The 26,413-nt window shown below is 42.1% G+C and overlaps 1 protein-coding gene across 1 annotated transcript in view; it reads left to right on the forward strand.

Annotated features, from left to right (window-relative positions):
* Positions 1-26,413, forward strand: part of MACROD2 (mono-ADP ribosylhydrolase 2) — a 1,952,988-nt gene that overhangs the window by 1,433,579 nt on the left and 492,996 nt on the right. Inside the window, exon 8 of the mRNA XM_060124328.1 lies at positions 668-741. Coding sequence (XP_059980311.1) covers positions 668-741 — 74 coding nt within the window. The remainder of the gene's footprint in view (positions 1-667; positions 742-26,413) is intronic.

The following is a 26,413-nucleotide window of genomic DNA, read 5'->3' on the forward strand; positions in this document are numbered from 1 at the left end:
TCTGATTATGTGTGCTCATGTTCACTGATGTATTATAAGTGCATCGTTCTTCCTGCCCTTGTAAAACCAAACCTGTACTACAAAATCAGGTCGTTTCATATTGTCTTCATGTGAAACGTCATTTCCAATGGCTCTAAATGGAACAGGCATTGCCTTCCTTGAATTCGCACAATAGCTTTCAGTGGTATGGCTATGGGACTGGTTGTTCGCTGTGTCTTGTGCCAGGTCACTGATGGAGTGACCCTGGCTCAGCCACATGTAGTCTCTGACCCATGTTTACTTGATTTGTAAACTGAGGGTAATAAACATTAATCTGACACCTCATATGAGAAAATTGTGTGAAAACGTTGTGGAAGGTATTAAGCAACCGTAAATATATTTTAATAGACATCGTGCAACTGAAGAGATACGTTAGTCCTTTATTGCCTTTTAGCTCTAGACGGGCATAGGACCAGCCCCCTTAATGCCTTGTATATAGGATCGCGGGCTTCATATACTGTGATGTGCAGTGTAGAGTGTATACATTACTGAGGTCTCCCTTGCTCAGTACTAATTGGTTGAAATGAACACTGTTTAAATGAGAAAAACCCAGTATCACACCATGATTGACTTCTCTATTGCCTTTGCCTTTTTAAAAAAAATTTGTTTTATTCTGTTCTTCACTTAGGTTTTCCAAACGAGCCTGCTGCAGTCATCGCCCTCAGCACCATTAAGGAATGGCTGGCCAAGAATCAGCACCAGGTAGGAGAAAAACACAATCAGTGAGCATACAAGATGCTGGAATTCGATTATCAGTTTTGAAAAGGCAGATACATTTATTCCATAAATATCAAGTTGACCTAGTCATTGAGCCAAAGCTAGCTGATGCTGCTTCATTTGGGTTCCATGGGTGATGGAATACTTTCCTGTAATTAATTGACTGAAGGGATTATGTTGATTGGTTTCAGTGATGAAGATGGGCAAAATGATCAGATTCATTTAGCCATGATCTCATTTTTATGTCTTTAGATAATATGGATTTGTGTGTAAAGGAGAGAACAGGGTGGATTTCGTTAAGATGAAGAATTCAGGGATCATCTGGTGCTATTTTCCTTAAAGAGTGAAGTTATCTTTGTTGACAGGGGATTCCTGGTGTTTGGTAATTTTTTCAGTAATCTAAGATCTCTTTATTTATAACTAATCACTTTTATAAAGTGACTTCTGAGTGTGCTGTTGGATAATTGATAGCTAAATCGTCACGATCAGGATTTTTATGAAACTAAAGTCTTCCATCAAAGTGTTCATCATGCCTCCGATTCTGCTTATTTAATAAGAGCTTTGGGATATATGTAGTGATGAACAGGAGACTTAACTCAAGTAAACAAGGCAATTCAATAAGTAGAGATGCTATGGGGGCTTAAATTTCAGAGGTTTAGCAATTACCATGTTATTACAGCAAATAGGTTTCACACAACACACAGTGGTGTGCATTTTTCTTCCGATTTTGGTTTTCTCCTCATATACGCCCATGAGTGCTGTAAAGAATTTTGTTCCATTTGTGATGGCCCATGAATATAGCTTTCTCCTCGGTAGGAGATGGATTATTTGGAAATGTTTGGATATGGAAAGAGACTATGGGAGTTTCCTAATGAGAGGGTGCTCTTGTGTGTTTAAAGAAACAGCAGCATCATTTTTGCTAATTACTGTAATTTCAACATTTTTAAAAGAGACACGAACATTGTTCATTTCAAGCAGAAGTAAAGACCGCACGGCTAAACATACTTTGGTGCTTGCTGTTTCTTTTCCTCTTACTTTAAAAGGTATACATATGACAACTTCAATTTAGGGAATAACTTCAGTAACCTCTAAGATGCAGAAAAAAAGAACTAAAATAGCCAGTTTACAAAACATTTCTTCGACATGTATTACTTTATTTTCACAACAATCTTACAGAACGTCTAGGATAGGTATTGCTATCATTATCCTCCTCTAGAATCAAAAGGTTAAGTGACAAGCTCAAGACTTTGGAGTCTCAGAGCCAAGAGTCGGACCTGCCTCTCCTTGGAATGCCCCTGAGGCCAGGGAGAGATGTTCAGTCCCTTTGAAAACAGGTAATCTTCAGTATATCTCTCGGTCATAGTAAAGGCTCCTGGACCATCTGCTTGGCAAAAATGAGGTGTTTCAAAGTTAGACACTAATAAGTGAGCTGGTATATTGGTATAAATTTATCATTTCCACTAAAATAATAATAACCCGAGGATATTTCCCACTCTTGGAAGTTCCCATGTGCCATGTTGGCATGTGATGGGAGTACACATAACTACACAAAACATCAAGGGGTTGATGACGAAGAGCAAATGTGTTGGTCACATTTACAGCTCATTGACAAATTCGACTGACAGACTGTCTCTAAACTATTCAGAAAGTTATTTTTTCCTAGAGGTTTGTTAGCTTAGTGTTTCCTACTTAAAGTTTTTTTTACTCTGATCTCCTTACTAACCTACTCTGTCTTTGAGTCCTTTCTTTCGCTTTCATATTCTTTTCTTGCTCATGTCTTTGTTTCATTGTAGAAAATCTAGATAATTTGGATTGAGAAACACAACTTAGTTTTTGCCATTGCAGCTTTAATCATAGCCTGTGCTAATTCTCTTTTCAATGCGCGTTGGCTAAATGAATTTGAACAAGTCAGGTTTTGCCTGATAACTGAATTATAAGTGGTGGGACATAGATAAAAGCTATACAAATGGACTCTCCAGCAATATGTGGTTGTATTATTTGCTCTGTTAACAAACAAACTAGGTTAAGGACTTATTCAGTTGTCTCTTCATTGCGGTATGCTTCTGGCATCTTGATTGTTTAAGCTATGTATTCATTAATTCACTCATTTGGTGAAAATTTATTAAATCCCACGAAGCCTCAGACACTTTTCTAATACTAGGGACAGAACAGTGAAAAACAAAATCTTTTCCTTATGATGTTCACAGTCTGGGAAAAGAGAAATATAAATGAAACAAATAAATAAAATAGCTCAAAGAGTACAAAGTAAAACAAGGTAATTGAGGAGTGAGTTTTGGGAGGATGTGGTTTTAGAGAATGTAGAGATTGCTCTGAGGACAGAATCCTGGAACAAAGCTTTGGACGCTGGGAAGGAGCAAGCCGAGGCACACAAAGGTCTTGAGGAAGGACATTCCACACAGAGGGAAGACAAGAGGCAACCCTGAGGGGAGAATGAGTTTACTGTTTGCAAGAGGGTAAGAGAGGGAGTGTGGATGGAGCACAGGGCTGAACGAACAGCAGGAGACAAATTTGGACAAATGGTCAGGGGTCAGATCATAGAGTGTTGTGGTTTCATGGAGAGTCTGTGATTTTTATTCTCAGTCTTTTGATGGGGAATCATTGAGGGTTTGGAGCAGGGAGGTAGCACGATCAGATTCACCTTTAAAATGACTAAATTCTGGTTGCTGCTTGGAGAATGAACTTAAAAGATGTCAGAGTAGAAAAGGGAAGACTAATTAAGGGGCTCCTACAGTAAATCCAGGCAAGGGACCAGTGTTCTTGGGAATACAGTGACGGTGGTCAAGGAGGCAACAGCATCAGGTTTAGAAAATATTTTCTCTGAACAAAAGTTGATTTGATTCTATCTCATTACACAAATCACACATTACCATAGCAATAGAGTCCTGACGGGGCACTTGGGCCCAGTGGACGGGACTGGGAAAAACACATTCTGTTCATCCACCATCTACTTGTTTCATTTGCCCAAAGTCTGAGCTGTGAGCGTGCTGTTGTCACCACATATCTAAGGGGACTCGGGGACTTGAGGGAGCCCAGCTGAACAAATAGTACAGTTGGCTCTGACTGCATTGGCGCTAATGGAAGAGATAGAGCAGAGCTTTAATTAAAAAAAAAAAAAAAAAAGGAGAATCCTCAAGAAGATATTATTATTAGGGCACATCAGTGACCTTCCAGAACTAAAAAACTATAATGACTTCTGGTTGAAAAATTGAAAAACAAAAGAGAGTATTCACTACTGAGCATTGAATCATTGCTCTGTGAAGACCAGAGAGATGAATTAAACACAGAACAGAAATTCAAAGAAATGGCAATCATGACTGCAGAGATAAGGTATGAGGCAGAGAGACCCAGGGATCAGACGTGGGGTGGGGCGAGCAATGGAGATCACCCGCTGGCATTTTGGGCTAAATTAAGAATTAAGAACACGTGAGTTCAGAAAAGCAGGAGAAAAGAATATCAGAGTTGGCTATAAAAAAAAAAAAAATTTGACAGCATGTGGTATGATAACGTTTCCCAAAGCTCCCAGTTTTCTCAAGCAGAAACCATACTAAAGAGACAAGTGAGCAAAACAAGGGGTCGTTAAGGAAATGAGCAGCGGAAATGGGGCGCTGACTCCTACTTCCGGGTGGATGCCCTGCGTTATCTGCAGTTTCATGCATTCCTCATTTGTCGTGCTGTCTAAAACTACGGTTCCTTGTGAAATAGTGATTTCTTCACTCCACGGCTCTGAGGCACCCCTTTCCTACCAGGAAGTTAGCCTTAGCGGTGTTTCTACAGTGCCCGTTCTGTCGATCCACCTTAGGGACTCACATGCCACCTGGCTATCGGTCTGTGGAGCAGTGTATGTATTTATAAGTTTTTCCATAGATAGCAGAAGTATAGGATGTCTTCCATTTGTAAAAGCCACAAATAGCTTGATACTGGGAGTTGTTTGCCCATCATGGAGGTCATGTTCAGTGATTTCAAATACCCCAAGGGGGCAACCATCCCACAGCTCAGGGCGCTTGCGGTTAAGGCTGCCAGGAGGTCACCTTAGGGGGTAAGGAAGTCACCTTAGGGGGTAAGGCATCTAAGATGAAGATTCCAAGCCGGAAGATCAGTGGGTTTCCCGGGCACTTTGAAACCTGGAAACCCTGAGGTATTGTACTAATCAGGCCTCAGTTATAGTGTGACACAAACCTGGAACCCCCGCCCCTCTGCCAGTGATAAAGCAGCCAACAGATGGGCAGAAGCATAGCATTCTGGGAGCTCCAATTAAAGCTGTGGCCGTGGGCAGCCGTGGTTCAGAGGAGAGGTTATGGTTCACCTGAGACCAGGCCCCAGCTGCATCTCTGCAGATCTTTGAGGATGTCCGTTTCCAGAAACCTTCCCATTCATTTACTTCATGGGAATTCCCTAATCTCCCCTCTCCTGCCCACAGACCCCTCCTCCCCAAGCCGACCCCTTGTTCTGGGGTGGGAACAGTTCAATGGAGGAACCTCTGGTTTATCTTTGAAGGCCCTCTGTAGGCACCTGGCTTGACTTGGGGATCACTGGCAGGGAGGAACCCCAGCTCGGCATTTTCAAAACCAACATCAGTTTTCTTCCATGTAGGAGGAAGGTGGAAGTTTCTTCTCATTGCATGCAGATTTTGGACCTTTGCCTAGCATAGAATACTCTTTAACTGTGCTTTTAGCACGAACAGATTGTTGTTAAAAATGTTAAATATCATCTACTTGTCATTTAAATTGTTTACTCTGTGCCTTCCAAGGGAAACACGACCCTTGTGGTATTGCTGTTTGTCACTTTGGGTAGTGTGCCTACAGATGTGGCAGGCCATCCTGAGATGCTGTGTGTATGTGGCAGTGTGGCACCGAGACAGACGCCCAGCTCTGCACCTTGTTGTGAGCCCAGGTCCCAGACTTTATCACCCAGTGTGGTCTAGGCCCCAAGGTCAACTGACGGCAGCCAGAGAACAGAACTAGTTTTGGGCTCATCGTTGGTGTTCTTTAGAAGTTAAGATACTGGTTTCTGGCTTCACTGCCATCCTCCCCTGCCTTCCGACATTCAGACACACAATCCGCAAAGTATCGAACAGGGTGAACACATTCCTCTTCCTCAGAACCCAGAATTGGGAATCCACTGAAGACGGGCACATTCAGGCTCCTAAAAGTTTCATCCGCTGTTCTCGTGCTAACTTGACAAGATCAGGGTCACAGCCACTTGTTTCCTCACCACAGATCACAGAGGAACGGCTGCACTTTAGCTTCTGGTGCCAAGACTATTTTATTCCCCTTCTTGGCAGAGGTTTTTGAACATATGCAGTGTTAAAAATTGTTTGTCACTTTTATTTCAGAATCATATTATGGATCACCAAAAAAACCCCAAAAAACAGTGTGAGGCCTGCCTTATGTCACTGACACAGAACCCCTTAGGATCTGTGTGGTTCTTAACTGGGTGGGGGGGGGCTTAAATGAAACATGAAATGATGCTTACGTTTCTGATGGGAAAATTACATGCTTCGCACCAAGTTTCAATTCCTGTGGACGATTGTTTACAGAAATGCAAAACAAGCACCATCCTTCAATTCTGCAGAAGACGGTGGTGTGGTTAACATTCAGAAATCTGGAAAGAGCAGATGAGGTGCCCCGTGTTCTCCCTGGGGGGTGTCCTCTTATGTCTAGAAGCGTCGTTTGAATATCTGTGCTGGCCTTAGTTTCTGGAACAATTTAAGTTTAAGATTTGTGTGTATAGAAAAATAAATTCCATCTTAAAATCTTCACATTCTGTGCAGGAATGTGGTTATGGTACTAATACCCATCATCCTAATATGCTGCTGTAAAAATGTATCCTTTGACTAAGCCCAAGGCTGGTCTTCAGGTGGAACCCATGATGCTTATTGCCTGTGACATAATGGAAGAAAAGTATTCCCAGACTTTGTGCGTGTGCCGTGTTCCTTTTGCTCCTCAAGAACCCTCATGACTTGCAAACAGTTTTTCTCTCTCCCTCCATCTTCTTTCTTTCTTCCCTCCCTCCCCTTTCCCCCTCTTTCACACACACACACACGCATTCACTCACCCACTCACTCACTCATACACATAATACTTTTCCGTTCTCAGGCTGTCTTTGTTGAGGTCTGTGACAGTTACATTGGTGGTCAGATGTGAGAGTTGGCTCTTCATCTTGTGATTCTAAATACCCATTGTCAGAATAAAAGCCATGCCCCAAGGTAGCTTCTGCCTTTCTTGGTGGGAGACAGTGTTCAAGCGCCAGGTGTCACCATAGACTGCCCACCTGAGAGCTTGCTAGCGGGCAAATCCACCTGCCTCTCCATCCCCACGCTGCTTTAGCATCTGTTCCCAACAGGCACGCCTGAGTTTTGCAGCCAGAAATTAGAGCCTCTTGCTGTTGTTTCTGGGTTTCATAATCCTGTTCCCATCAGTAAGAATCACAAGAGATGGAATAATATAAATTGTGCTGCTATAGTTAGTGAGCCCCCTGCCAGTTAGCCAGTGTGCCTAGGGTAGGGAGGGCTTTACTCAGACACTTCCAGGGATTGAGGTAAGGATGCCCAAGCACCCTTTTCCGTAATCTAACTCTACATGGACAACTCTTTTAAAGTCTAATGATCTTTTTTCTCTTAGCAGGGGATGTTTCTATAATCAAGGCCCCAGGGTGCTCTAGTGACATCAACCTACAGTCCCAGGTCGTTTAGGGGTTGATTTCTGTGCTGACATATAAATAGCACATGTACTCTTCTGCCAGCCATCCTTAACCCAGCACAGTGTCCATTATGCCCCTGTTACTTTTAGATAAATAGAATGGAGTGCAGAGGGAACCTGAAAATATACTCTGTCTTGGGTAGGGGGGATTATATTAAAATAGGGTAACCCATACACATATATACCGCCACTGAGTCTGGGGTTTCTAGGAAGAGTTCTAGGAGATGTAAAGTAGGGATGTGAAGTAGCTAAAGAAGGGAAACCAGTGTTTTCCAGCTCTGCTGTGTCCCATGACTTGTGTTTGGGACACATACTATTCCTATTTCTACAGCATCTTCCCAAAACTTTCTTCAAGATAGGTATGTTTATCTTTCATTGTATAGATGTGGCAGTTAAGGTTCAAGGGAAAGGAAATTCCTAAGATCAACTAGTTGGGCACTTTGGTGTTCTACTATAACCCTGCTTCTGTGCCCAGTGGCAATTACTTCAAAATAACCAAACTTAGTCACTCAAAGTATTGTACATCTGTGAGCATGGGACCCAAAATCGGCTGATGGGAGTCTTCTCCTGGGACTTTTCTTGCAAACTGGAGTTGGGAAGGGAAAATTAGGGCCCACTTTGGTGGTGGAGCAGGGCCATAGGAGCTGCCAGTGGCCGTGTTCCCTGCCGTCATTTTTTGGGGGGCGGGGAGATCTACCTTAGGATATTTTGCTGAAGGTGTCACTGATTATTGGGGAGCTTGCAGAGTCAACAAGACCATTTTGCTGGCTTGAGTGAAGAATCGCAGCTGAGGCAAAGTGTTGGTTCTTTTAACAAAACAGAATAACCTCCTATTCTTAGTATTAATATCTCAAGCTAATAATTCTCAACTAGAGAAAAGGAAAGGTTGAGAGTAATTTGGAAGTTTGTTCCCCCAAACTGCATGTTTTAAGTAGTTTATCCTACCCCTTTCACAGAAGTCCTCTTATGTGGAACCACTGCTTTCAATGGAATTGCTCCAGGTCTTTCAAACATGTTGGGTTGGGAAAAAAATATTTAGGGTCACTGTTCTCAATAGCAAAGTGAGTAAGAGCTCTTTTAAAACTGCAGGCTTTCACTACTTACTTTCATGCAGGGGGCAAATCATAAGCTTGTTTATTTTCTGATGGCTGTATCTTCCTCTGTATTGTAACCTTGTGGTAAAGAAACATGTGAGTTTTAATGGAAGCCGGTACTGAGTAGAAACCAAGAATAAGTAGCATGAGACAGGTGAAGTAGAGATTCTCTGCAATTAATATTTAAGTGAACAGTTCTTAAAAATGGAGGAAGAGGTTTGCTCAGATGACATGAGCAGAATGTTCCTAGAATTGGGATTTGTGTTTTTGAAAGAAGATGGGTCTCTTTGCAAAATATGGGTTGGAGATCCAGAGACTATAGGACAACTTCCAAGCCTGCAGGATTGTATCAAGGAGGCCACCATGTAACTGTAGCTCGTCACCTCTTTCACGGAGCCAAAATGAGACTTATGGCTACTGGAAGTTGGGTGGGAGGAGGTAGGGTGCAGTTCACTACTGGCTATTATTATCCCAAAGAGGGAGGTTGGTATAAACATTAGAACATTGAATTAAAAGTCAGAAAATTTGGGTTCTAGTCAGATTAATCTACTCTCTTGTATAATGGTGGACAGTTAAGTCCATCTCTTGGTACTCCTCGTCTGTAAAATGGGGAATGTGGGCCATGTTTCTTCCAGCTCCAGAACCATCGCCACTGGTGTTGTCTTCTGGAGCAGTCCCACTGATCTAGCCACAGTCATGTCTTTGCCCACGTCATCATGGCACAGTCAGACCACCAGAAAGCTTTGTCCTCTCTGATTCTCCAGGCGATGCCCCAAAGATCAAGCATCATTTACATTTGCTGTCGGATGTCTTTAAGTTGATCCTTAACTTCCAGATGGGTGTATCTTTATAGTTGGTGTCAACAACCTTGACCCACTTAGTGTAGGAGAAGAGGCTGCCATGTTGCTTTTCTGTGAATGATCTGATTATATGGTGGTTTCAAAGTAGACAACATTTAAAACTCCTTATGAAATTAAGTCTGCTGATTATCCAAATGATGTGACACTTTTATAAATAGAAAATAAACTTCTGAGCATGTGGTTGGATCTACATCTGACACAGGGATAAAAATGACACTGAGAGGTCCTGCTGAAGGACATTCTACAGCCATTTTTGTAAGCTGAAAGCATGTGCCTTCCTCGCTGGGCAGGGGGAAAGACAACCCTTTGCCTTGCTCTCCACTTGAATTGAATAGGACTCATGTGCTGCCCTGATTGAATGGAAAATCAGCAATCCTGCCACTGTCATCTAGCTCAACTCAGGAAAGAACAAGAAAGATACTTTCTCATTCTGGTGGGGTTAAATGATTTGCCTGTGAGAGGCAATCTTAGCCAGATCTCTGCTTTAGATGGAAGCTGTGGCCAGATGTGTAGCCATCTCATTGCTTCTCCTAACGCATTTGGACATAGGGGTGGCCTCTGTGGAAACCGTACCTTCTTTGATGGTGACACTGCTATTCAATACGGTAAGAAACATGAATAGGTCTGACGGAGCCATCATTTCTCCAGTCTCTTTGCTCTTCATCAAAAAAAATACTAGAAAAAACTTAATGAGAGTGGACCTATGGACATACAAATCAGTTTAATCATGGACAAAAGCTAAATTGGAGGTGGTAGATTGTGAGCCTAGCGATAGACTTGCTAACATGTCCCCTCTCAATCAGATCAAGTTCTCCTTATTTCTATTCGTGGACTCCTTAGAAGTCCCATCACATGGAAACTTGAGGAGGGTAGAGAAGAAAGCTGTAGTGTCTTCAGTCTATACCAGGGAGCCTCCACCTTTTAGTGAGGAGACTATTACTTTGCATGAAGCAGGGAAGAGAAGGATATTGGAGGATTTATGATTTCCTGAACTTGTGGCGAATCCAAGTTGCTAAAGCCTGGTCAGAATGAAGTGCTCACATCTGTAATCCTGAGTTTGAAGACCTTAGGCAAGGAAGGTTGATCCTGACCTACTGATCTTAGACTTGGTTCTGCAGCAAGGGTTGCAACCACCTGGCATGTAACCTGCTGGGCACCAGGGCAAGTGATGTCCTATGGTGAGGAGGTGTTGCCTATGTGCACTCTCTTAAAAAAAAAAAAAAAAAGACAGAAATAAGAGAGATTTTAAATGATGTGATTTTATTTTCATTTTTACAATAAACCTTGGCATGAGATAAGGAATATGAATTCATTGTTCTTCCAGTTGGTCCAGATTCTCTTATATTTCTTAGCTTCTTTCTGCATCAGTGTAATGAGAGTACATGAAGGCTTTTTGTTGTTGTTGCTTCTCTGACATTACTCCTAAATATTAACCAAAAACTTCATCGCTTGCTCAATGGGGACTTTAAAAGCTCCAGCAATCTCTCCTAAATCTAGAGGAAAAACGGGCTTTGTTGAACATATTGAGAGATGTGTCAGTTTCTAACATAGGGCCTTCCTAAAGAAGTTTAAAGAATAATTTTGCCCGTGTGAATTTTTCACTTTATGTGCTGACTTCAGAGCCTTAACAAGGCATAAGAATAACTCAACTGCATTTATTTTTCAGCATAATTGTTGGCTGTTTCTAGCCAGTAGATCTTCCCTTAGTCTGGGCTGTTTTTCCTGCCTGGTTATACACTGAAGGGATTGCCTAATGACCCAAGCATTGCTGAGCTTGTCGGTAAGACACTGACCTGGGAACAAGGAGATTGCAGGAGATGCTGTAACCACTCTAGGGCTGTTCTTCATCTGTAAAATAAGGTGAATATTACCTAAGAAAATGACTAAATCAGATACCAGCACCATAGTCTAAATCTACTGCATTGCCATATCTGGGAGGATAGCAGCCTATATTTTAAGACATTTCTCCAGCTAGTGGTTGAGAATGATTAGACCAGTTACTCTCAAAGATTGTTTCCAGCTAGAAATACTAAGGTGCAAGCTCATATTTATTCTCCTCAATGTGGGAAAGGATCTGCTGAGAACTGAGAGTAAGTCTCCCTCTAAACCAGCATGCAACCGACTTTCTAACAAGGGATTAGGAGCCTTGGTGGGGCTGTATCGTCTAGAAGGTACCAGAGTGGCCACCATAGCCTTTTCACTGATGAGCACTTGTTTTTTCCATCCTATAATCGCCTTTGACATGGGTTGACAAACAATATCGATCATGTCTACATATAACATGTAATCGCCACTCACATTAAATATTCATGGGATTTGCTAGCCAGCTTTCTGTGGCACCCTACACATAGTAGGGGCCTTTTTCTCTCTTTTAGAAAGCATTTTAATATATTTTCAAAATCTTGTTTATAATAATCATGGTCTCTGGATATGTGCTCGTATGCCTCCATGCATGAGGTATATTTAATAAGTTAGTAAAAGTCATCAATGTATAGAACCGCATCATTATTTGAGTAACTATTATATTCAGATGGCAGGTCTGTCACTTGGATCTTGTATAATTATATTGGTTCCTGAAAAACCTTTTGAGAATAAAGCTCTCAGTCACGTGAAGCAAATTAGTTCTCCTTGGGCATGAGGCCACCATTTAGCAGGGTTACAAGAGAAGATTTTGTGATTGGTACAGTGTTGTCCCTCATGGGAGCCTGTTTACACCACCCACCTGTGGATTGGCCCCTGGACATGCAGATATGTGTCACCCACAGTGTTTCCAGAATCTCCTGCCACTGACAAAATTAACTCTGTTTAAGGAATTACAAAATAAACCATTGTACTAAAATTCATTGCTGAAAATACTAACCATCTTAATATCTTCTGCTGCCCAGAATTCTACTCTGAAAACAATTAGAGCATGATGGGCTATGTGTTTGACAGACCAAATTGAGCTACAAATGACCTGGGTGTGCTTCAGTTAAGCACAGGGCAACTTAGGAATGTATTAAGTTGAGTAATCATCTCATATGTTTTCCCCCGGGTTCAGTGACATCTACAAAGTTCATTTTTCTAAGAAGTTTTTCTCTTTACAAATTTAAACTCCAGGGAAATAGGATCCATATGTTCCTGATTCATTTGCACTAACTCATCAAAATATTCTTTTCCTTATAAGTTATTGGATGTCTGCAGAGGATTTCGACTGTTTTTTATAAGTTCTTTTAAGCCTTTCTGTCTAGAGGCAGGAAATGGCCATTTGCCAGCATCGAGTGAACCCCACAAATAGTCATGTTCTGTGCAGGAGGCAAAGACAATTCATCCCTTGCTTCTAAGTACAGTTGAATAATGATTTTCCTTAGAGGGTGGGGATAAATGGATACTTTGGAATGTACTAGTAGATTTACTAAATGCGTAATTAAAAAAATTCCATGAGGTGGTTACAGCAGGAATGGGATTTACGTCGTCCCCTTTACCAGTTACCTGTGAAACTCTTCAGAGCAGTTGGTTTACCCAGTAACACAGAGCCTTGACCTAAGTGAAGCGTGAAATGTCTTCAGTGTGCACGCAGAAGTTATTTGTGTGTGTGTGTGTGTAACAGAGATTGATTGATTTAGTCTAACAGTATTTCATACTGCATTTTGTACTTCTCTATGTTGAGTTCAACAGATCTACCTTTGAGGCTCAGAAGTAACATGGCATACTACTCCATTACAAATAAGTGAGCTCTTTGGTCTACCAATGAGAGCTAAGGATAAGTGGATTTCAAAAACAAATCAACTTGAGCTTGATTCTTCACTAACTGTATATTTTTTTCATATATATATTTAATGTCACACATGTTGAGTAATTGAGTGCTTCCTTTGTGTAAGCACCGTACTTGGACAATCTCATTTAATTAACACAGCAAACCTACGTGGTCATCATGGTAATCCTTCTATTTTACGGGTGAGAAAACTGAGATTTAGAAATACTAAGTAAAATTTCAAAGACCACACGGCAAATAAACGGCAGAGTTGGAATTCTAACTCAGGATTCCAAGTTCATAACCACGATCATCAAAAGCATCATTTTGTTTCTTGATGATGATAGTAGATTACTATTTCAGAGATCTCTTTTGAATGCTTTCAAATCTACAGTCTAATTTGGATTTCTTCTGCCGTGGTATCTACCACCCTGTTGCTTATATGATCTATGTAGAATTGCTTGTTAATATTTTTCTGAAACAAAGATAGCAGGTCGTCGGTTTGGCCATCTTTTATTTTCTTGCCCCCAGCACAGTGCCAGGCCCATACACACTCCAGGTTGGATGAAAGCATTAAGAGTTAACAAATGGGGCTTTTATTAGCCAGCCAACAGCTCTCAGTCTCCTAAGCTTTCATGAGATTAGCGCTAAAGCCAAACAGCCACGCTGGGGCAACATTTCTGAGCCACAGACATTGCCATTAATTCATTAGCCAAATCTGATCAAATGATAAACAAGCTCAGGAAATTTTTTTTCCCAGTCTGACTATATTTTATTTTATATTTTTAACGTCTTTATTGGAGTATAATTGCTTTACAATGGTGTGTTAGTTTCTGCTTTATAACAAAGTGAATCAGCTATACATATATCCCCATATCTCTTCCCTCTTGCGTCTCCCTCCCTCCCACCCTCCCTATCCCACCCCTCTAGGTGGTCACAAAGCACCTAGCTGATCTCCCTGTGCCATGTGGCTGCTTCCCACTAGCTATCTATTTTACATTTGGTAGTGTATATATGTCCATGCCACTCTCTCACTTTGTCCCAGCTTATCCTTACCCCTCCCCATATCCTCAAGTCCATTCTCTAGTAGGTCTGCGTCTTTATTCCCATCTTGCCCCTAGGTTTTTCATGACCATTTTTTTTTTTTAGATTCCATATGTATGTGTTAGCATACAGTATTTGTTTTTCTCTTTCTGACTTACTTCACTCTGTATGACAAACTCTAGGTCCATCCACCTCACTACAAATAACTCAATTGCGTTTCTTTTTATGGCTGAGTAATATTCCGTTGTATATATGTGCCACATCTTCTTTATCCATTCATCTGTCGATGGACACTTAGGTTGCTTCCATGCCCTGGCTATTGTAAATAGAGCTGCAGTGGACATTTTGGTACATGACTCTTTTTGAATTCTGGTTATCTCAGGGTATATGCCCAGTAGTGGGATTTGTGGGTTGTATGGTAGTTCTATTTTTAGTTTTTTAAGGAACCTCCATACTGTTCTCCATAGTGGTTGTATCAATTTACATTCCCACCAACAGTGCAAGAGGGTTCCCTTTTCTCCACACCCTCTCCAGCATTTATCGTTTGTAGATTTTTTGATGATGGCCATTCTGACCGGTGTGAGATGATATCTCATTGTAGTTTTGATTTGCATTTCTCTAATGATTAGTGATGTTGAGCATCCTTTCATGTGTTTGTTGGCAATCTGTATATCTTCTTTGGAGAAATGTCTATTTAGGTCTTCTACCCATTTTTGGATTGGGCTGTTTGTTTTTTTGATATTGAGCTGCATGCAAGCTCAGGAAATTTTTAAACCTCCCTGAGGGTAGATAGACCTTGACAGTGGCTCCAATTTCTGAGAGATTCCCCCCGTCTTTATTTAGAGCACATGCTTCTTGAGATGACAGATTCCTTTACTTACTCCTGTCATGTCTGCTCAGATACTGCACCTTTGGGGAAGTTTTTCCCTCACTCCCCCACGCAACCTTAGGAAAACTTGAGTATCACGACTTTGACTGTAACTGTGGATTTACCTGTTAGCTTTCCCACTGACTTGAGGACAGGGACTCAAGGTGTAGTTTCACAGATGAGCCTTTGTGTGTGTGTGTGTGTGTGTGTGTGTGTGTGTGTGTGTGTGTGTGTGTGTGTGTGTGTGTGTGTGTTGAATCGAGGGAGCCTGGCAAATAGAAAGCCTTGATAAACACACATTGACCGAAAGACTATGTTACATTGTTTCTTACGATGACAGCTGAGTGCGCGTGAACCCGGCACATCTGTCTCATACAGACCTTCTTTTCCATGTCAGGTGGTGAGCATGCTCAGTAGGTTTTTATCTCTCTTTCAGGTATATTCCAAATTAAGAGTCTAGTCTTGATCCCTATGACTACCCCCAGGTAAGCTGGAAACCAGCTCTCCTGTGAACAGCCCCAGCCAGGTCCCAGATGTGGCCCATCCAAGGATGGCTGGCAGTGTATTGGGATTAGACAGCTTTGGGCTATTGTCTAAAAATGGGAAGTTATTCAAGGAACAAGCTGGGGAAATTCAGTATACCTGGAAGCTCATCCTCTTTCCTGAGCCCTTGACCTGTTGAGCTGTAGCTGGTGAGCACAGCACTTAACTCCTTTGTCTCCCTGGCCTTCTGTTGCCCTGCAGAGGCTCCTATGATTTTAAACACCAGGGCACCTTGGTCTTTAGGCAACCACATTATCTTTTTTTTCAATCAATCTACTTTTAAATTATTTTTTAAAAATCTACCTGATGTCAGTGTTTCCATTCCCAGTTGTGAAGTCTGATATTATTTTTAAAATGTGTATTTCCACATATAACCCCTTTCGGAAAGGAAAATATGTTCTTCAGAAAAACATTGGCAGTATAGATTCACGTGTAATTCTTTCAAAAGCAGCCTAGTCTTCATTAATTTATTTAGCAAATACTCAGGAGCTGGTATGTTCCATGCTGGGTGCACTGTTTGTACAAAGATGGCTGATACATAGCTCTTGTCCTTACCATCTGACGGAAGAGGCCACACAGACAGTTGTCACGTGATAATGAGGTGAGTGCCAGGGCAGCTGGTGCCCAGAGCATTGCAGGGCGCTGGGCAGAGAAGGGTCAAGGAAGATTCTGGGGCTTCCTGTCTTAAATGGACGAGAGGTTGGAGCCTGCACGTTCCTCCCAGGGCTTCCATTCCCCTGGGAGTAAAATCCAAATGCCTCTCTTGCCACATGCCCTTGGTCCACAGACTCTTAAGAGGTCTCAGGGAGTTCGTGAACTTCGGGAAAAAATACAATGATTTTTATTAACTTCTAACTGTAACTTAGTGCTTCCTTCCTTCTTGACCGTAACCACAAACCACAGTGGATTCAGCATGTCCTGTGACTTTGTCATCAATAGAAGTCAGATTTCCTATCCCATTACAGTGGTGGAGATCTCCAACCACTATTTACACTCCTTATGACTTCAAATCATCACTACATCTTGCTTAAATGTGTTGATGGAGAAGCACACATTTGGCCATAGCACACACTATTCCTAGGGTGTTGTTATCTCCATCAAATTGTTTCCTTTGTAATCTTTTATATTTTTATTTATTTAAAATCTATATTCTAAGAAGGATCTATAGGCTCCAGTCAGCTGCTAAATGGCTCCATGACACCAAGGAAGAGTCTCTGTGGTCCTACCTGTACTCTTTTTCCCTTGCTGGCTGCCCCACAGCCTCACTGGCTTTCTCTTTGAATCCACCCAACAGGCTCATGCCTTCGGCCACTACCACGCAGGTGCAGAGCTGACAGACAGCCTGAATGGACGAGAGTTTATTGGAAACGAACTGACAGAGATGTAGGCAGTGTCCGTTGGCCTCCCTGCCCTCCTGTGACTCATAAGCAGGGATAAGCGCGACTCTTTTTGAAGAGCAAAAAATACAATTTGTAGAATTCATTGACAGACAATGTACTAGAAGTGCTAAAGGCACAGGTTGCTTAGCTATATCTTGTTGCCTAACCCTGCTGCCTGGTTCACCCAGTGAAGATGAGCAGTCATTGTTTGCATGATGTGCCAGGTACAAACTACCAAAAGTCTGGCAATTAATACAGCCAGCGACGTTCTTTTCAAACAATCAAACGAGACTCCTGAGAGAACTTGAGAGACTCTTTTCAAACAATCAAACGAGACTCCTGAGAGAACTTGTATCACACCATTTCGGGCGCCCAAAGAGCATGCTTTATGAGGGGGAGAAAAGATAATGGGTTCATTACTGCCAGAATGCAGTGTCTTGACACACAGTTTGCGATGTCTGAATCTGACATTTAATAGCTGAGATGATAGTGACTAAATACTTCTCGAGGTCAAATTCATGCAGAGTTCCTGAAAAGGTGAGGAACGGCTGAGATCTGTAATGACAAAGCTAATGAGAAGATTGATGCCATGGTGGTGGCAACAGGACGAGCGTCCAAAATAGCTTGTGAATGATTTATCCACATGATGGCAGAGCCAATTGACGACAGCAGAGTGCTAATTAATACCATCCACTGGGAAAATACCATCAATTGCTTTCTGTGTTGGCAATTTCAAACTCCTATGCAGAGGCCAAATTATTTTCCAATAATTCTTCTTTCTAGACCTAAATGTTATGTGCTCCCACCCTTTTGCTCTTTTTCCTCAATCTCCAGCTGGTTTGATTTGAAACCCAAAAGGAGAGAAGGAAAGAAGAAAGTGGAGAAGGGATTGGAGGCAAGAGGAAGAAAGAAAGTTGACCAGAAGAGAGGGAAGGGAAGAAAGACACCCCCGCCCCATGTTCTAGTCACTTTACATGGGAAAGGCTCACTTCTGTTCCTTCCCAGTTTGTGACTAGTTATGATAATATAATAACTACCATTTATTAAGAACCTCACACAGACTTGACATTTTAAGTGCTTTACATAGAATGACTTAGCATTTTTTATTTACTATGCGCCAGACATTGTCCTAAGTATGAAACCTCACTACCACCCTTTCAGGGTGTGGGGACTATTCCCCTGTTTTTTATAAATAAGGAAACTGAGGCAGATAGAAAGTTAGTCTCACTTGAAATATGCTGTCTTGTTTGAATGAGTATGAGAATTGCCTTAAACCAATTTCATGTGAAAGCAGTTTATGAGTTACGGTTTGCTAAGAAATACAGTTAACACAATTTAAGGGAAAATGTTAAGAAAATAAGCATTGTATTGAAATTAACCCTTAGCTCTAGTTATGAAAGAGAAAGGAATGCAGACTCACTCCTCAAATGAGCGAAATGCCAGGTGACTTGGTTTGCAAACAAGTTAAAATGGGCTGGGAGGATCAAGTATCCCATACTCAGAGAAGCTTCATCATCTTCTGTCCTTCTTCTGGCTGGTACTAGGTTGGAGAGGGATGTCCTTGGAGGCAGGGATTAAAGACTGTGTGGACTCAGAGTAGAAACGAGTTCAGTCTCCACGATAGTTCCCTTATCGGAAACACCTATAGCTGATTGCCAAGAGCCAACCTGCAGAGGCTTTTGAGGCCAAGTCCAGGAGAGCCTGGAACTGTGTAAAATGCAGAGCAGCCTATTCTATTGGAGTTAGGGGAAGTGATGGGTCAGAAAGAAACATGTCAATCAATTCCAGCAAATGAAATAAGACCAGGAAAAAACCTACCGTAGTAGTAATAGAATGATTAGTGCTCTACGAGGTGAATATTTCTTTAAACATCTTGTTGGCTAGGAATGACCTATTTGTCAGTTAACATAGATTACATTTTGTTGTATAAAGAACTTTTATGAGTAAACCCCAAATGGGGTAGGGAGTAAATAAAGTTCTATATTTTGTGAAATGTTTAGTTTGGGGGACATATCCATAGGATGTAGGCATGGCTTGGAGACCTTTTGCAACATATTGGCATGACCCTCTCTGGAGTGTACCAAAGTGCCGATGAGCCACAGTTAACATAACAATAACTGCGTGAACAGGGTACTCATCCCCTTTTGTCTTGTTTGGTACCCAGACTCATAATAGTAACACCTAGCATGACACTGCACGCCAGGGCAATAAACATGAGTATCTTCCCTGTTGTTAAGATTTAAGGTGACCCTGGAGTGTCAAGATTCCCCTCCAATAACAAAGACCTGCAGCTTCCATGACAGTTGAGACTGTGCGAAGATCAGCAGATTCAAAAGAACTGAAAAGTCCCATTGGGCCCAGGGCATCCACGTCTCTCTATGGTACCACTGGAGATCATGCAAACACCTCCTGCCCTTAAAAAGACTAAACACATGTGTTTGGAAAAGCAAGTTAGGGTTTATAGATAGTCTCAGAGTTCCTTCTTTTTAGTTTCTCAAGCAGAATACACTGGCCTGGGTCTTAACAACATCCTCATGCCCATCTTCCCGCTAGTTCTTGGTGATGGGTTTGGAAGACTTGCCACAGGCCAAACATGGATCTCACCAGAGTTCATCATGTGGAACCCCAGCTTCAGCCAGCCTTTTTTTTTCTGTTCCTCATCAGATACATTTAATAGCAAGTAGATAGATGTTTAAACCACAGGGAAGGGACAGCAAGAACAAATGTATAATTAGAATTGTTTTCTGGCTGTGGGTTTTCTCTTGGGTGACTCGCCCTAATTGTGTCAGCAGCTTCCCCAGCAGAGAACTGGGCTGAATTTGATCCACAGACTTGAAGCTCAAGGGGAGAAATTGTGCCTCTACACAAACAATGATAACTACAGTGAAGAGCAGGTGGTTTTCTTTTCAGTCTGCTTTCCTGTTTCTCAGTGAGCATGGCAGGTATTTCCATTAATAATAAAGACATTTCTGGAGATGGAGAACTAGGAGCTGGTTGACTACAGTTAATTGGCATTTTATTATATTCCCATAAATTCTGCTTGGGAGTGCTGTGAGTAGATTTAAAGCCGCTGGGAAGAAAGAAACTGTACAGCCCTTTACAATGAAGTTGTTTTTAAGCTTGAAACTTTTGTGTTTTAGTGACTTTGGAGCTGGATAAGTATTAACTTGACGATTTTTTATTTTGGAGAATGCTAAAGTAATGGGCGTGGTAGGGTTTTCTGGTGGATTTCCATAAAATGCCATTGAAGCTAGGGGACAGTATATTTGAAGTTGTATCAAAAGGAAAATGAGAGCATGACACGAATTCACTTCCTGCCACCTCTTGGATAGTCCAGCCACCTCCTTACATCCTCAAACCAAAATTATTGATGATAAAAACCCAATATTAGACATAATTAGATATGCTAATTGCAGGATTTTTAAGAAACTAACAAAGCTAAAAGTAAACAGCCTTCTCATCATATAAATAGTGGTAACAATGATTAGATGGAGATTGTCTTTGGAGTGCCGTCCACGCTGAATTTTAAGTGACGGTTGAGGGAGCCAAGTGGATTCCTAGGCCACTCATGAGTGTGGTTTCTTTGGCCATGGCTTTGGGCCAGAGACCCTTCAGTGGGACAAAGAACACCAGAATGGGGTCAGAAGGGTCACTAACTGGAGACCTTTGGCAAGTTGCTGAAGATCTCTGGGTATTAGTTTGTCCATCTTTGAAGGGAGGAAGACAATATGTAGCTGACAAGGTGGATGAGAGTATTATGGAAGTAGGACTTGGGGGATGCCAGAGGAGTGCTGTGGACACACAATTTAAGGAGGCAGCTCTCAGGTGCCAGCTCTGCAGTTGTATGACTGAGCGTGAGCGCCTCCTTAAACTCTGCACCCCGGATGCCTCCCTCACCTCACCTTAGTCCCGACACTGATAAAGACTTAGTACACAGAAAGCCCTACCACACTGCCTGGATCACACCGAGGCTCAAAAAATGTTTTTCTCTTTTTGATCCTGTCTGCCTCATAGGTATCTTTGGAGCAGTACATAAGAGAAAGTACGTGAATATGCTCATGAAATGCTATATAAACGTTAGTTGTGCTGGGACTTCCCTGGCGGTCCAGTGGTTAAGTCTCTGTGCTTCCACTGCAGTGCGCAGGGGTTCCATCCCTGGCCAGAGAACTGAGATCCCGCAAGCCACGTGGCGTGGCCTAAATAAATCAATAAAATTACCAACCTTAAAAAAAAAACAAAAAGCAATTAGTTGTGCTAAATCAGGATTGGAGTTACTAGTTACATTGCTATTATCATTAGCAAAGATGTGTGTAGGTAGGTATGTATGTATACAATAGATACTATAGTTGGTGAAGATTTTAAATGATCTAATGTGTATTAATTAGCATGTTGAAGATAATTCTTTAAGCTAGAATTGAAATGATCTGTGAGTACCAGCTGAGGATGTACTCAGTGGGGAATGGTATTCTCTTGCCTTGTTTAATTTGACTACCAGCCCAGCAACATGAGGATACAATCACTTTATACCAGAAAATGGATGAGGTTGGAAAAAACATCAGGACTGAACATTGTTCTGGACTTGGAGGTAACTGGCATTACCTCCAAGTGAATGGTAACTGGCATTCACTGCCTGATGGATGGAGGGGGAATTTGTATAGTTGCGATGTAACTTAGGGAAGATGGGTGAGCAGATGACTGACAAGACTGGCATGCTTACCACCCGAACATCGATTCATTTGGGTGAGAGCCGTAATAAAAGTCAGTCATCTATGGTGATCTCTGGGTTGGCCTTAAGCACCCTTTGAAGGATTCTTAAAGAACTGCCTAACTTCATATGAATTAAAAGCTAAATTTATTCAGAGCAAAGAAAGATTTTTGCTGAGGGAAGGATGTTGCCAAGTGTTTCATCACGAGTGGTGACAAATAATTTGGGTCGAGTTCAAACACAATGTACTTTTCGAAAGTAAATCTGCAAAGAAAAGCTGAGTTTTTAGTCATCTTCGTTTTAGAAATGTTACCTCTTACTCTGAAGTTGCAGTCAAGTTCAGTCAGACAAAGGGCTGGTTTGGGTACACTTGGCTATGGTCTTCCTTCGTGTGTGGAGTTTGTGTCAGTGTCTCTAGAACTCAGCCCAGGCTGTGCTGCGGTCATTATCACATCGGAGAAATAGGGAGATTTTGATGAGTCGCTAATAACTGGTTTCTTGGGACTGTTCATTTCACATACACAAGCAAACTCAGATTTCTGCTGTGGTTTAGAATCGATTGGACAGTGAAAAGCTGCCCACGTGTGTGTCTGTATTACACTGTGGAGAAGGTTTACTTCATCTTTCCCCATGGAGAGGTGGCTTCCATAACTGGAATAATAGTAGCTAACAGGTACTGAGCACTAATGATGAACTAGGCCCTATTCCAGGTTCTTTAGGTCCCAGCAGTTTACAGATCTATAAGCTACGGCACGGTTAAGAAACATGCTCACACTAGTAAATGCGCCGTCTGTTTACTCTGAAACCACCAGCCTTGGCTTACTCTCATCCTGATAAAATAACTTTTTGAAATCCTCTGTGTGCACATGCACGTTTGCTTTTGAAGAACAGTGAAGAGATTCTGCCTTGAATAGAAGGTGTTTGTATTGAGGTCTATCCTGTCTTTGTTGAGTATTCAAGGTGAGGACAGCAGAGGTAAAATGAGAGCCAGGCTTGCCAGTGTCTGAGATTAGATGCTTCTGCCTGGGAAAGATGTCTAGACCAGGTCTCTCAAACCCCAGACCTTCCAGGGACCAAGGCAGGCCTCATGAGTGAGGGAAGCAGGCCAAGCAGTGTCTCCACTGAACTTCAAGCATCCCTTTGCTGTAGGTCCAGATATTCACTGCCATGAAGGATTAGTCCGAGATGGCCTCATTGTCTATTTTTTCTGAAGAAAACAGACATTGAGATTTTTTTTTTAAATCCAATTTTCAAATACTGAAAACTAATTTAACAACTTTAAAAAATATACTGCAAATTAACCCAAATATATCTATGGGCCAGATATGGCTCATGGGTGGTCATTTCTCAATATTCTCTCTTCTGGATTAATGATGGGTCACCAACAAAAGGAGTTTGTTTCTTGCCCTTTCTTTAAGGAGGAAGCGCTTCCTATGGGAAACCATAGCACGAGGAGATTGTCTAACAGAAAGACTTACTTATTGTCCAGTGTTTACTTATAGTTCTGCATGCTTTCTTCTTAAGATGGGTTATGTCTTTGCACAGTACAGTACGGTAGACTCTAGCTGCCTATGGCCATTTAAATTAAAATTAAACCTGAAAGGTTTTTTTTAAAACATCTTTATTGGAGTATAATTGCTTTACAATGGTGTGTTACTGTCTGCTTTATAACGAAGTGAATCAGCTATACATATACATATATTCCCATTTCTCCTCCCTATCCCACCCCGCTAGGTGGTCACAAAGGACCGAGCTGATCTCCCTGTGCTATGCAGCTGCTTCCCACTAGCTATCTGTTTTACATTTGGTAGTGTATATATGTCCATGCCACTCTCTCACTTCATCCCATAAAGCTGAAAGTTTAATTAATCACTTTCACCAACCACATTTCAAGCACTCAATAACCACACGTGGCTAGTAGCTACCATATTAGACAGAACAGAATAAAATGTTTCCATCATTGCAGGAAGTTCTATTGAATTGTCTAGCTCTAGATTCTTTTTTTTTTTTTTTTTTTTTTTTTTTTTTGCGGTACGCGGGCCTCTCACCATTGTGGCCTCTCCCGCTGTGGAGCAGAAGGCTCCGGACGCGCAGGCTCAGCGGCCGTGGCTCACGGGCCCAGCCGCTACGCGGCATGTGGGGTCTTCCCGGACCGGAGCACGAACCCGTGTCCCCTGCGTCGGCAGGCGGACTCTCAACCACTGCGCCACCAGCGAGGCCCTAGCTCTAGATTCTTAGACTCTGGCAGCCTAGGCTATGTTGTGACTAAGTGACATAAGACGATGCTCACATGACTTGAGAAAAACTGGATGGCCTGCTTTCTCAGAAATCTCTTTCCTGTTATATATGCCTCTGTGATTGGAATTTCCACCATAGGATTACTGGTTTGCATGGCAATATGATGATTTTTCCTGGGAAAGGAGTGCTAGTCAGTGCCATCCAGTCATTGCAGTGATCTTTGCATTCAAGTCACCTGAGGATACTTTAAAAATCCAAGTATTTGGGCTCCACTTCATGTCTACTTTACCACTACTTCTAGGGAGTTGGACCAAGGCATATGTAGTCATCAAGATATCCCTCAGTGATCCCGATGGAGGCCTCTGGTTAAGCATCAACCCATTAACATAAAGCAAGTTTCCTATGCCATTCCAGTAAATGGGAATACTCAAAGGCCTGGGTCATAATCAAATGGTGTCTTGGCTAACACCTGCCTTTATGTTGTTGGACTTCTGCATCACTGAATTCCTTGGTGGTCGTTTATGCTGTCATCCTAGTAGAGCAAATTCCTGGAAATCTAAGAATATTGATCTGTCTCAGGGGAAGGAGGGCATGTTTTCAAGACTGACAGATCTTTCGTTCACACTTGTGAGCCAGCAGAAAGCCTGGTCACCTAACTCTCTGGAGATCCCCCAAAGTTAGCATGCTGTACCCTGAGACCACAGGTACTAGATTGGAAATAGCTATTAGTGGGGCACAGTTGGGAATGTGTCCATCTCTGACCATGGACCTCACTGTGGATTTCCCAGTCTCTCCCAGGAAGCCACAGATCCTTTAAAAATGGGACACTTGGAGACCTGTTCGATCGCCCAGTGTTCAGGTTGCTGGACTACTTTCGCATGGTTTGGGTATTGGGTGGTCTTGCTGGCACTCTGCACAGAGGGAGGTAGACATGGATTGGAATAAAGAGACTCCAGATAAACACACAGTAGGTGGGAGGCTACAGAGAGTGAGAGGGACCAGGCAGCAGTAGGCAGGAGGAACCTAGGGAGGAAAGTTGGTAAGTGTTCCTAGGAGCGTCCTTGTGGTCGGCTCTTAATGGCCTGGCTGTGGCTCCAGAGAAGGTCATGTGCAGGCCCCACTGATGACCGCATGGTGACCAACGCCCCCTCTGAAGGCACATAAGTTTCCTCAAAGGGCTACTCAAAGCCGTCCCACAACCTTATTCTATCAGTAATTTTCACTTAACCTAGTGGCTCCCAAACTTTGTTGCACCCTGGAGAAACTTCCAGACGCTCAGGTTTTCACATACCAACTAGATCAGAGTGTTTAGGGGTGGGAGCCAGACATCAGTATTTGTAAAGATCCTAGGTGATTCCAATGTTCGTCAAAGCTCGGGAACCACTGATTTAACACCAAAAACATCACCAGAAAGTAACTGTTACTGGGACCCTTGGTTGTTGCTTAACAGTCCATGCCCTCTAATTCTAATTATTTTTACATCTGTGACCACCAAGTGGGCTTTCTGTGCATGCAGGACAGAAGCGAAGTCTTTGTACTGTGTAGGAAAATTTAATGCTTCTCTGGATGTGGAACAGGTAGAAGAGGTCTGTTTGAGTGACTAGTGTCCCTGAATCAGGAAAACTCCTGATTTTTTTAAAAAAATTATTTCTTTTACACCAGCAGCAGATTGGTTCAATAAATTTGAAATACTCACCTATAATGGAATACTATATAATCATAAAAATTGTTTTCATAACATGGGAAAATATTCATAATAATGGGTATTACATTTTAAAATGTAATAAACCAATGTATTTTGTGTTTCTACAATATATGGGCCATCCAGAGGCCCTTGTGGAAATGGTGTTTAACTTCTCTCAGCCTGAATATTTCCATCTGTAAATGGTCGCAAGGATTCAAGGACATGATGTAGTGGTTCCCAAACATCTCATGCAGATGAAAATCTCTTGAAGAGGTTGTTTAACATATACAGGGTCTCCTCCTAGAGACCCTGATTCAGTAGGTAAGGGTAGAGCCTGAGATCAGTAGGTTTGATATGGTCCCCAAGTGACTCTAATGTGCTCAAAGGTTGAGAACGCATAACGTACACAAAGCTTTCAGAATGATGTAGGCGTTATTTCCTTTTCTGCCCTTCAATTCCTGTTAATATCCTTTCCATCTTGCTAGGGGTTAATTGTGCTCTGAGACAGAATTACCTGGTCATAGAGAGAATGTATAAAAGAATTCCTCATCTCAGAAGCCTGTGCATTTGGCATCCAGAGCCATTCTTCAGCAGATGTCCTGTGCATTGCATGGGTTTAATTATTTGCACCCCATTTACTGATAAATTGCCTCACCCATGAGTACCTCAAAAAGTGGAGGAGGCTTGTCTCTTATGGACTGTACAAGTTCGGTCATGGCCACACAACCTGATATTTCCCTATTCCTGTCTTGAATTCTGGCTTATTTCCTCATCCTCTGGCCCTTTCCTT

Source organism: Lagenorhynchus albirostris, chromosome 15 (assembly GCF_949774975.1).
Source record: "Lagenorhynchus albirostris chromosome 15, mLagAlb1.1, whole genome shotgun sequence".
Classification (NCBI taxonomy): Eukaryota; Metazoa; Chordata; class Mammalia; order Artiodactyla; family Delphinidae; genus Lagenorhynchus; species Lagenorhynchus albirostris.